This window comes from Drosophila sulfurigaster, chromosome 2R (assembly GCF_023558435.1).
Source record: "Drosophila sulfurigaster albostrigata strain 15112-1811.04 chromosome 2R, ASM2355843v2, whole genome shotgun sequence".
NCBI lineage: Eukaryota > Metazoa > Arthropoda > Insecta > Diptera > Drosophilidae > Drosophila > Drosophila sulfurigaster.
In genome coordinates, this window is record NC_084882.1 from 14,494,700 (window position 1) to 14,507,211 (window position 12,512).

The window sequence follows — 12,512 nt, forward strand, 5'->3', positions numbered from 1 at the left end:
CAACCCCAGGCAAAAACATGCCATACAACTAGATTTTTTATTGCATTTTGTATAGATTCGAATGTGCGATGTATGTGCACATAGTATAAGTGAAATATGTATGCGTGTGCCAGCTGCTCACATAAAAGATTTTAAAGCCACAGGCTATAAAGTACGCACGCAATCGTGTGGCGACGACGGCGACGGCGACGTTGGCGTCAGCGTCAGTCAGGCGCGGCATCACCTCGTATACGCAACTTTGGCTAATTGCTGTATTTATGTGATTGCTGTTGCATGTGTGCCAGCGTTTATGACTGCTGCGGGCGATTAAATGGATAAATGCACTGATTAAGGCCATGAGATCAAGTGAAGAGTCAAAAAGATAAATGTGCAGACGACTGTTAATAAGATTATTTATCTACAAAATCGAATGCTTGTTTCGTGATAATTCATTATGACTACGCTTAAAATTTACTTTAATTAATTTTTGTAAACATTCATTATTTTATAAACATTCTTTGTACCTATTTATTTACGTAAAGAATTTAAATTATGGCAAATGCAATGCTCAAACATTCCAATTGAAGCTTTGGTAATCTGTGGAAAAAAAAATTCAATTCTCTTAAATTATATAAATTTTGCAATGGAAATATATATTTTTATTTTACCAAATATTTTAAAATGAATAAAGGAAACAATATTTAATAAACTATGCGACTCATGCAAATCATACATAATTTAAGTCCAAGCCAACTTGAAAATGTCGCTACAAGAAATCAGATCGATATAAAAGTTGTTAAAAATGTATTAATATTAACACTTGATCTGCGTGCAAAAAACATGTTCTGCATTATTTATTGAGCGTGGCAATATGAAAATGAAGCCCATCAGAAAGATAAGCTTTTTGATTCATTACCTTTAAGAGGGCATTTAACCCATAGTCCATTAGCTGCACTCAAGTTGCAGTTGGCTGCTCCAACACTTGCCAGTGATGCGCGCTTTAACAAAAAGTTGCACATACTACCCAAACACTGAAACATTGACCAGCATGTCCCTTTGGCAATGGCTTTGGTTTCAATGCTGCATTTCGTTTCGTTTCATTTTGCTTCGCTTCGATTTTATTTGTCCCGTCTCCTTCTTTTATTCACTTGGTGTGAGTGTGTGTGTGAATTGAATCAGACTGTATGTACACATGTGTGTTTTAACAGCAGCGTCTCTCTTTGTGTGCGTGACTAGCTGGCACAGCTGTCGCGTGTCGCCATTATTTTACGTTAATTAAATAAGCGAAATTAAATTCAAACCAAATCAAACACGCTCGTTCAACTCAAAAACGTACATAAAATAAGTACGACGCATATAAATAAATGAAACTACATTTCATCCTATTCTGCATTGTACACTTTTATAATGTTAACTGAAAGCTGATGCTCTTCATTTATTAGCCATCATTACGGTTCAAATATTAAAATTCAAATAAACATAGCAATTATTGAAAAATCCATATATTTGAATTACTAAATAAATGTGTTCCAAGTGATGAAGAGTTGTAGTCTGCTGAGAATAAATTGTATTTATTATTTATACGCTCAAAAGAAGACATTTCTGTTAACGTCTCAGTCTGATTGCCACTTAATTTGTTGCCTGCAAATTGCTTGAAGCTTAAATGAATCGTGACTTTTTTAATGGTAAAATGCGAATAAGAAGAGAATAACATGAAAATGTGCATAAACATGTTTTTTTCTGTGAACCTCAAAAGTATATTATAATTTGTGCATTTCACAGAGTTGTTGCCATAATTTGCAGTTGCCAATGCGCAAATCGAAATCGAAATCGAAATGCAAATGGAAGTGCGAGTGCGAGTCCAAGAGCGGGTGCAAATGTGAGTTTGAGTTCGAGTGCAACTGTGTGAATGCTTGAATGCACTCAAACACTTTTGCTGCTTCGACGGATTTCAATAATGTTGGAGCGCAACTTTCTGAACAGGTTGCGAGCAAAATGTGGGCGAAGAAAATAAAAGGGAAACTGTCTAGATGGACTTTCAATGCGCCAACGATTTGATGCTGCTGCTGTTGAAGCTGAAGCTGAAGCTGGCTATGGCAACGGTCAGATAGACAATTGATGCCGTGCATGGGTTAGCATTCATGTTAAATGCTGCCAGTTGGCAAACGTGACTCTCCACTTGTCCACCTTTCGACCTCTCTCTCTCTCTCTCTCTCTCTGTCTCGATACGGCATTCAATGCTTATGCTTTCAATGTATGTGAGTGTTGTGTATGTGAGTGCACACATTCAATTGGATATTCAAATAACTTGAAATCGCATTTGTCTGCGCGTGCAGGTGAAGCCAGCACGTCCACATTCTGCACTTAAAGCCAATGATTTGGATGAGTTATTCGACGCTTAAGTAAATTTAATAAAAGCCATGTTACGAGTACACTCGCACACATGTTCATACATTCGATTTGCCCCCCCCATTCGCTTCGCCTTTTGGGGTCGGTCGCCTCACCCAGTTACTGTCACAGACAGAGAATACCATTTGGGTTTTCAATTAAATTTATGGCTAGCAAAAGCCATGAACGCCTCACCGCTCCACTTTAATGCCGCACAAAACTGACGACTGGCGAATGGCAACTGGCGACTGGTTACTCGTAACTGGTAACTGGCAACTGGTAAAGTTCATTTTGGCGTAAAGGACGAAAATCGATTAGATTCAAATCTTTTAATAAGTTTCATTTCCGTTTTGTGTTTGGCTTTCGTTCAAGCGCTGTCTATGCCGACCTAACTTTTCCGAACCATTCACCACACCTAACACACACACACACATGCATCCCTTCGCTCTCTCTCTCTCTCTCTCTCTCTCTCCCTCTCAGCCCTTTAAGTCTCTGTTTGGCAACGGCATTCGCTTTGTGGCTTTAAGTTTTGGTACAGTCTATTAGCTTGTACAAGCGTATGTTGTATGTAGTTGGTCGCGGTATGGAAATTGCGGTTAAATTGCTGCCATAAATGTTTGGGCCATGGCCATAGGGCCGATCAACCTACAATTGTCGGCATTCAAGAGGTTGCCAGGCAAATTAGGCCAACATAATAATATGACTGCCATTCTCATTCCTTTGCTCTCTCTCTCTCTCTGCCACACAAACACACTGAGTAAATAACTGCCTGCGATTGACGACGATTGGCTGGCCGGACAAACAGAATCGATTTGCATCGATTGTTGGATATTCGGTTATTCGTTTGCCACAATGCAAATGCGATAATGATTATGTCGCTGTTGCTGTCGCTGTCGCTGCTCGCGGTCGCTTGCTCGCTGGTTGTGTGTGTGTTTATGTTCGACAACAGCAACAGATAATCAACACCTCCCAACCCACACTTCGTATACTCCTAAGCTACATTCATTTTTGATAAGCCTGTCGGGCGGTAAAAGCCACGTGCGGCATTTTCCAATTGAAACAATCTACATGAAATATAATATAATTGCCGGCAAAGACGAGGCATGTAATCAGTCAATCAAAGCACTCAGATATATATGTATATACGGTTAGGTAACACAGTTATACACAGTTATGCGTCTTGGCTAGACAAAGTTCTCAAGGCAGACCACAATTAGCTTGACAGCTGAGAACAAAATCACCTTTCAAAATCAATTTGCGCTCTCCAAACAAAAGGGATAATGATACACAGAATCGAGGCTTTACAAAACCCAACCAGGGCCATTACAAAACACACACACACACACGCACACTTACATGCAGACACATTTAAGATACACATTTGCACACACACACACATACGTAAAACTGTGTTGTGCACACGTCCCAAGCAGACATTCGATTCTGAGCAGCGCTTTCAATGCTTTTTGGTTTGTCTTTTTGGTCGTCTTACGGCCGTTCGGTCTTTCTTTCATTTCAGGTGGCTTAATTGGCTGTGAGATGACAAAAGCACCGCAAACACACGCACACACACTCTGCCACACGCACACTATCATGTGTGACAAAAGACACACCTTAGCTAGAGTCCAAGCGAACTCGTTTAACAAATCATTCGCGGTGGAATTGGAATTACCCAAAAATGTTTAGAGATATTATGGTAATATTTCTAAAGTCACTAAACTGTTTAAAATATATATAATTCATATATTTTACAATATAAATATATATTGCATTTATATCTGAGTATTTAGTTATTGTATACTATATTTTACTTGTTTTATATTGCTGTTGGAGAATTCCACACAAACTTAGAATAATATTATAGAAAAATCTTGTACGTCATTAAATAGTTTGAAAATATGATATTTATTTGTTTTCAAAATACCATATTATATTAAATTTACATCAGAATTTTATGTAAAAGATTATGGAATTATTTAACTTAAACTTAATACTCACTTTTAAGTTCGTTTTCAGAACTTGTAGCTTTAATGCTACCAAATTGAATTGAATTTCCTGAAACAATTCCCATTACTATTTACAGTGAATGATGTCAGTGTTGGGTCAGAGGCCGAAAGTTTCGCCTAATTCTGATTTCTTTGTTGCCTTTACTCCACTTCGCACTTTTGTTTTGCTGCCGTGAAAGCTTTTGTCACATTAACGACATAACCAGTGACAGTTGGAGAAGTCAGAACGCAGGACACACAGGATACAGGACACGCAAGCACACTCGACGAGCCTTTCGCACGTTACTTTAGCTTTCGCTTTGGCCCGGGGTTTAATCTATTCCCCATTCAATGTATCGTCTTATACTTGCTGTCATACACTTAAATGTGGTAGATATATCTGCAAGAATGTGTTTGTGGCTAAATGAATATTAAATAACAATTAAAAATAATCGATATGCTTGGCCGGAATGTTTGACAATTAAATTTAGAAAATTAAGTCTAAAAAGACCCCTGTCCAAGAGCCCAAAACAATAACAATTATTCACAACGGATTAGAGCTGTTGGCAAACACGTCGACACTTGGCCAACATTTTTGTTGCTGCTGCAAATTACAAATCCCATTGGCCCATTGCTGTTGCTGTCAGTTGTTTGCCATTGCTGTTGCTTGAAACCGCAGCGCAAACTGTTTGTTTAATTAAATTGCAAGAGGCGAGCAGTGGCAAACAAAAAAATAAAAACATTTTACTTTCTCGTTTTTGTTTCTTTTTTCTCTCTCTCAGCAAAATGACCAAAGTTATGGTGGAAATCATGAGCCCGAGACAGCAAACCACCCGCACAATACTTGCCACTCATTTGTATTAATTGAATAAGAATTGTACTGCAATCCAATATTATGCTGGTCTACTTACTGCCTTCTATGTACCTTCGACTCGAGCATAAATAGAGACCCAAGTGGCACTTCGTTTTATATCCGAAGCATTTTATTTTTATTTGCTTTGCGAGTCTTTCGTCTGCGTTTTATTTTCATTATTTACTATTATTTCGCTTCTCTTTTAAATTACGACACCGCATACGTGTTGCCTCCCTCGCTTGTGGCAACATAATTGCACTGTCACGCCCACAACACAACGCCCCAACGCCCACTGTCGGCTATTACCACGCATCACCACGCGGCAATTGAAATTGAATCCGCTTCCAGCTGGCAGCTATGTGATGTGTCCTTGTTACAGCCAAGGATATATGCTATCTAAGCTCTCCCATATTCACACCTGGAAACGTGTCGAGTTTTCATGATATCCACTTAGAAATCTACGACCATTAATTGAAATCAACGTCATGGCCACTCGATTCGATTATTATTTCAATACAAAACTCAAAATAATTACAACACTCGTTCAACTCGAATATTTAATTACTCAGAAATCTTGTTTTGGTTTTATCTGTTGCCAATGGCGATCAACGAAAGCCCATTAAATATGAATTATGACAAACTCACTGAAGATTATCATTGGCCACACTCAATCCTTGCCACGATTATAAATCATTTTTCCACTTGCGCAACAGTTCCATAAAATAAAATACACTCCATTGGATACTTGACATTTGCAATCACATTGATAAGATAATAAAGTACGAAATACGCAGCGAATAAGTAGTTCTTAGTATTAAATAAACAATCTAATGCTACGGAAATGAACGAGTGAACGTTCAAAGGAAAAACACGCACAGCCCGAAGCTAATCAAGTTTGAAGTTTCCGCTTTCGCCGACCGTGAATAGAAGAATCCAGCATAGTAAAGCATAGTAAAACTCAAGTCTATGGCAGTGACAGTGCTTCTTGTGCGCGCTTGTCCTGGGGGCAATCCACGTAGCTACTTTTCCTGGAAATCTTAAGCGTCTAATACTTTTTACTTCGTGCGAACTTGCAACACAAATAAATCGCAAGTGAACTCAACTAGAAGTTGCCAATTACATAAACTTGTTACAGCGGTGGATGGCTTCCATTTGCTTATTAGAATTTAAGAATTTAAGAATTTGAATGCAGGCCAAAAATATATTCAGTTGACTGTTTTACAGGGTATACAAACCAATATATTATTTGCTGCATTTGGTTAAATTTACGCAATTTAATTAACAACTAGAAACAGGAGTTCATTTGCTCTTTAGTTGCCATGAACTTCGCTTGCTTCTACGAAGTGTAATCTAGATCAAGCAACACTCAATATTAAGTATACGCTTAGTGGTCGTGGCTCCACTTCAGCTTCAAAGGAAACGAAATTGAAAGCCTCGCTGGTTCGCAGAAGTGTTAAAAGGCATTGCGTAACATGAATCTTATTTTATTAATACGAGTTGCACAGAATACGAACTATGAGGCTATCTTTTTATGCTATGTTCTCTACAATTAGAGTAAATGTGCCTACGCTGCAGGCAAGTATTTGGGACCAGAGAGAACCTTAGATGGGGTCTGAGACTGGGCTTGGCCCACCTCTGCTGCGACTGGAGCTGAGCTAAAGTCCAGCACTGGTGCCACGCCCTCGTCCGAACTGCGTGAACTGCCGCCCAGAGCATCGAACTGTTGCTGGATAAGCTGCTGGGCACGCACAGCATCCTCGGGTGTGCGATACTTGACAAAGTGCACCTCGGGCTTGTGTGTGTTACTCTGGTTCTCGGTCTGTAGCCTCTGAGCCAGCTCACCGACATCCGCCTGCTTGGTGAGCACATAGATGGCGGTGCGTTGCTCACTCGACTGCTTGGCCAGCTGGAGTGCGGCATTTGTGAGACCTTGTTGCTCGGGTGACTTGATGAAGAGCACGCGAAGCTTACGCTTCAGCATCTGGGCAATGTTCTGCGTGGCCTCGCGATCGGCGAACTCTTCTTCAGGTGCGCTATACGTAAAGAATTCTTTGTTGAACTCATCGCCAATCAGCTGCTGTTGTTGCTGCTGCTGTTGTTGCTGCTGTTGTTGTTGTTGCTGCAGTTGCTTCTGTTGATGTCCCTCTCTGCTGAATCCCGTTGCCTCATTATCAATTAGTCCAGCAAAACGACGGTCGACGCCAGCCGTCTGATAATTATAACCCAACTTTGCTGCGCTTGCAGCAGCTACCAACAAAAGTAACTACGAAAGAGAGAACAAAAAAAAAACTGTTAGTTGTATCCACAGTGATATTTGGGGATTTGGGACTTACCAGAAATCCACGCATCATGAGCTTAAATTAGTTTTGTTGCAGTGTGGATCTGTTGCGTGCTACTCGAAGTTGCAAACTGGCGTGCAGTGTTGAGGGTTTGCTGATTTTTATACGCTCATTTAATTTCGCTGGACCAAAAAAATAGCGAAATAGTGAAAATTCGTAAATTGTAACTATGATAAATGATGCGAACGCTTAGCTGAAGATTCGGTTTCGGTTTCGGTTTGTGTTTCTGTTTTGGTTTCAATTTCAGTTCCCATTTTGATTTCATGCTCGATTTCAGACTGTTGCAATCAAAACAACGAAGATGTCGAACACAACACAACTCAACACAACACAAGACAGCAAAAGACAACACATGTTAGGAGAGAAGACAACAAACACTATACAACAAGCCGCAGTTAATCAAAGATAAATGAGCATTTAAGCGTTAACACTGCGCCTCGAGGCTGCCCCAGTGGGGCGTTGGTTGCTGCGCTGTTACATAAACTCCAACTCGGCCAAAAAAACTACTCGTGTTTCGGCGGTTAAACTACAAAGCGACTGTGTGCCACCAAAACTATGCGGAAATATGCATAATTAATTAATTAGTCAACAGGCAGCCAACGAACCAGCCAGCCAACAAGTCGGCAAAATGATTTTGATATTGCATTTCTTTGTTGTTTGATAGTTTGATTTTGAATTTGGCATTTCGTACGGCAAACACTTGTAACTATTTAAGTATTTAAGGCAAAGTGCCAACATAAACAAACCAGCTAGATACGCTGCTCGTTGGCTGGTCAAGACAACAAGCCCAACTGGCTAAGAGCAACAAATTGGCACATTGTCTTGGCAACAAATGCGCTTAAATTAGGCATAAATGGCTCCTTGGAGACATGCAATACACAAACACTACTTCTGCATAAATAATATTTAACAGCAAATACGAATGAGCACGCTCTCTGTTCTCTGTTCTCCGCTCTCTGCTCTCCGCTCTCTGCCTGATGCCTAATATTGTTTCCAGGCTTTTGCTAGGTAATTGTCTTGATTGCCGCACATAAATCTGATTACGTCTACATGTGAGTATGTGAGCAATTCTGTGTGTGCGTGTGTAAGTATGTTTATGTTATAGTGGCATAGACGATGCGCTCTAATTGATAATGATTCAGGCAGTCCACAGACAAATTGCTACTTAGCTGTCAATTCAAATTCATCATAAACAAGCCGAGGCAGAAGACCCAGATTCGAGAATGTTGCCTGCTCAGATTTATAGACGCAACTAAGCAAACAATTCTATCATTGTCCTGGGCAAACAACAGCGACCAGCAACAGGCTAAACCAGGTCCACTCACAATGCCTATTTATGCACATAATGAGATGCCATGCATCAGCATAGACACAGCAGCCAACCAAGCACAGTGGTACGAATAGACTCAATTTGTGATACAATTATAAACAGTTATAAACAGTTAATATTTAATTTAATTACTATTTAAATATATATTTCGAACTATTATTTATAATTATTAAATATTAATCATATATTTGAATACTTTTACTATCGCCAGCCTTCAACTTTGACCTTTTTCTGTGCACCACTATGCGACGGCGTGTGTTCGTTTTGTAGGGCATTGTGTGTACACGGCAGCCATTAGCCATCGCCACTGGCCACTGGAGGGCAGCATTTCCATTTATAAATACTTACAATTTGTTAAAATACAATATAAGAAAATTTTGTCACAGCCTCGAGGCGCAACATCGCTTAATTTAATCACTTTTGTTTCGAGGGGAGGCAGCAAATAGCAAATCGCCAAATACAAAGAGAAAGAGACGCAACAAAGCTTTGAGAGAGATGGCTGTCTGATAGACCCAGAAAGTTTTTTGGGGACTGTTGCTGAGGCACCTGTCATGCCATTGGATATGGACACCCGCCAAAAGCTGCGTGTCCAAAGTTAAATAACATGGCCTAGGGTCACGTTGCCAGGTGCGCTTGTTTTTCTCTCTTCTCTCGTCTCTCTTTTCTCATTCCAGTTGCTTGTTTATCTTTTTGGCCAAAACGCAAACGCAAACAAAACTAAGCTAAAACAATAACAAATAGCAACAAAAAAGCCAGTTATCTGCCAAGATGTCGAAGCATCAATACCCTTGCCAATGAAAAGTATTTGAATTTATTTGCCAGGCATATTTCTCGATGTTACCAATGTGCTGATGAAAATGATATACCTTGACATACAGAAATGTGTCAGAGAGTCAAAAGTTGCCACGAAATAGACGAGAGCGTTAAAGTAAATTATAAGATTTTCCTTAGGCTACGCATATTGGGCTGTGGAAATTCAGTGTCTATCGATACGAATTCCAAATCTGGAGTGGACTGGGTAATTGATAGCAGCGTGTGCGGTGTTAATTAAAATTTTCGAAGCCACGCGTTCAGCGTTGTTCGACTGCCCTATAAATCATGACATCAACAGCAACAGACAAAGAGAGAGAGAGAGGAGGGTTAAAGAGAGGGAGCAGGAGATAGAGAACAGCCATAGATACATGTGTAGTATATATACTAGCTAATCATGGCAATTACAGCGACTAAGCACATAAACCATTATCGGTATTAAGCGTATGCTTTACGACCAAAGGTTAACATTGCCACCATAATTACAAACACACACTCAAACACTCGCACGCTCGCTCACTCCCATCCACTTACACACACATTCATATGCAAACACTGTCATGCATTATCAGTTTGGCTGGCAAGTGGCCTAAAACAATTGTAGTTGAATAGTTGGCCACAAATTGTTTAGAGATGTGGCTGCTCTCTTGGCCACTTATCGCGGCTCAATTAAAACGCAATTATCAACAAATTACCAAATGACCAGCAATTGACATTTGTGTCTGGCGCAGGTCAAAGTGCGTTAGCCCAATTTTAGCATTGGCAAAAACTGACCAAAAATACGCATTAATTTTAATGAAGAGTTCGCGTCGTCGTTACTGTGACATCAACATCGACGACAACGACAACGACAACGACGACTGCGACTGAGACTTTGTCTGTGACTGTGACTGTGACTCTGACTGCGACACACGCGACCCCGGGCAGTTCATTAAAGTGTCAAATACTTTGGCTCGCCGAAGATGTCATGTCCGAAGACGAGCCCCGATAACCCCGCGTTTGGACAGAGAAAAAGTTGTTAAAAAGCAAGCGGCAAATAACGAACAGCAGCGCATAAGAAATATGGCAACAAACCTGTTGCCTGCTGCTGCTGTTGCTGTTGCTGCTGACGACTGCCAACTGTCGACTGCCAACTGCCGACTGCCGACTGCCGACTGGCAACTGCTGCTGAACGCCCCAAACTGACCCGGGCCAAGTTAGCTGTCATTATTAACGTGTCATAAATCAAAAACTTGTTACTTGTTGCCAACTTATTTGCATGTTTGCGACGACAGCGACAACGCCAACGACAACGACAATACACTCACACACATACATATACTTATACTTAAACCACTACCAACTTGTTATAAGTAATAATCTTTGCTATTAAAGTTTACCCATCAGTTTAATTGCGCATACGCAGTGTGTGATGGCCAGTGGACGAGCTTCTTCTTCTCACCTAAATATGATTGATGAAGCAGTTACATACGCCAATTACGTATTGCAACCGGGCCCAGAAAATGTTGGTTTACGAAACCATCCACTTAAGTATACTTAGTAAAGCTGAAATTGCCATTTAATGGGCTAAACCCGAAATGATATGCAAAATTGACAGGCCAAGTAAATGAGTGGCAAAATCGTTTTGTTTTCCATTTTACTATTCATTGGCATTTTAAAGCATGAGCCTAAAATTATGCCAGCCTCAGGCTTCATTGACAGACCAACATCATCGTCATTCTCAACGCCAACGCCTGCCAATCGCAAAGACATTGACGTAAAAGCAAAGCCCGACCCAAAGACGTTGCCCGCCCTCTTACTGACTGCCTGCCTGTCTGTCCTGAACGCTAAAAACAATTAGTATGACAATTTATCATATGCCCGCAGCCAAATGATTTATGAAGACCCAGGCTGCCTACCATACTACGTAACATACAAGAAATGCTCGTAACTTGCCCATTTTGGCCTCCTCTCCTGCGAAACAAGCGTTTTGTGTAGGCCGCAATTTTTATTTGTTTTTGCGGGTGCGTCCGATGTTTGCTCATTTCCTTCCTTCCTATGTGATGCCTTTGCCGTTGCCGTTGCCGTTGCGTTGCGCAATTTATAGTTAATAAACATTTCCGGCAAACGAAAACTTTTACGCGCCTTTTTGGGGCAACACTCCCCTCGAGCAAAAGTATCCTTCAATAAGCTTGCTTCACATGGTCGTTTGCCTATTTACGAGCGATTGCCCCTATTTATAGCCTCAAACTAGTAACTCTAAATAAATTAACAAGAAATCTTCAATGCAATAAAGCGTCAAATAAATACGGACTTTAAATATGTAATTTAGAAACATAGTTCAAGGCATTTTCTTAAACAAAATCATTTTCCAAAAAGTCTTTTTAAGAATACCTAAAAAAAAACTTGCATACAATATTAGCCAAAACTATTTGTTCGGCTATTCAATAGGAATTCATTTAGTTCATAAACATTCCATTCTTTTAAGCATTCACCATCGACAGCCATTTCCATAATAACATTAATAACGTCGTTATCCTGGCATTATGCTTGCAACAAACACGATTCAATACATCCCTCTAGCTACAGCTTTTGTTGTGGCATATTAATTGGCTTTAATTAATTATATTTTGTTAGCACCTGGCCAAAATAGTGTTGCATAATTAATAGCTTTTAGCCAAAATAGCACTTGGCTAACATTTAGGAAAACAAGAGAATATTTCAACGAGCACAAAAGGTACAGAAATTGGCTCGAAATCGTTAAAAAAGCTGAAATGAAAGTGGAGAGTTTGCTGTCAAAGCTTTTGGTGTAGAGTTCATAAGAGCAGGTTTCACTACTTCTTCGAAGC

At 40.1% G+C, this 12,512-nt stretch overlaps 1 protein-coding gene across 1 annotated transcript; it reads right to left on the minus strand.

Annotated features, from left to right (window-relative positions):
* Positions 1-6,692: 6,692 nt before the first annotated feature.
* On the minus strand, positions 6,693-12,048 carry LOC133836095 (mediator of RNA polymerase II transcription subunit 15). Its single transcript, XM_062266400.1, has 2 exons — positions 7,539-12,048; positions 6,693-7,468 (listed from the first exon to the last, which is right to left on the minus strand). The coding sequence occupies exons 1-2, from the start codon at positions 7,554-7,556 to the stop codon at positions 6,770-6,772; spliced, it is 717 nt and encodes a 238-aa protein (XP_062122384.1). The 5' UTR covers positions 7,557-12,048; the 3' UTR covers positions 6,693-6,769.
* Between the last annotated feature and the right edge of the window lie 464 nt (positions 12,049-12,512).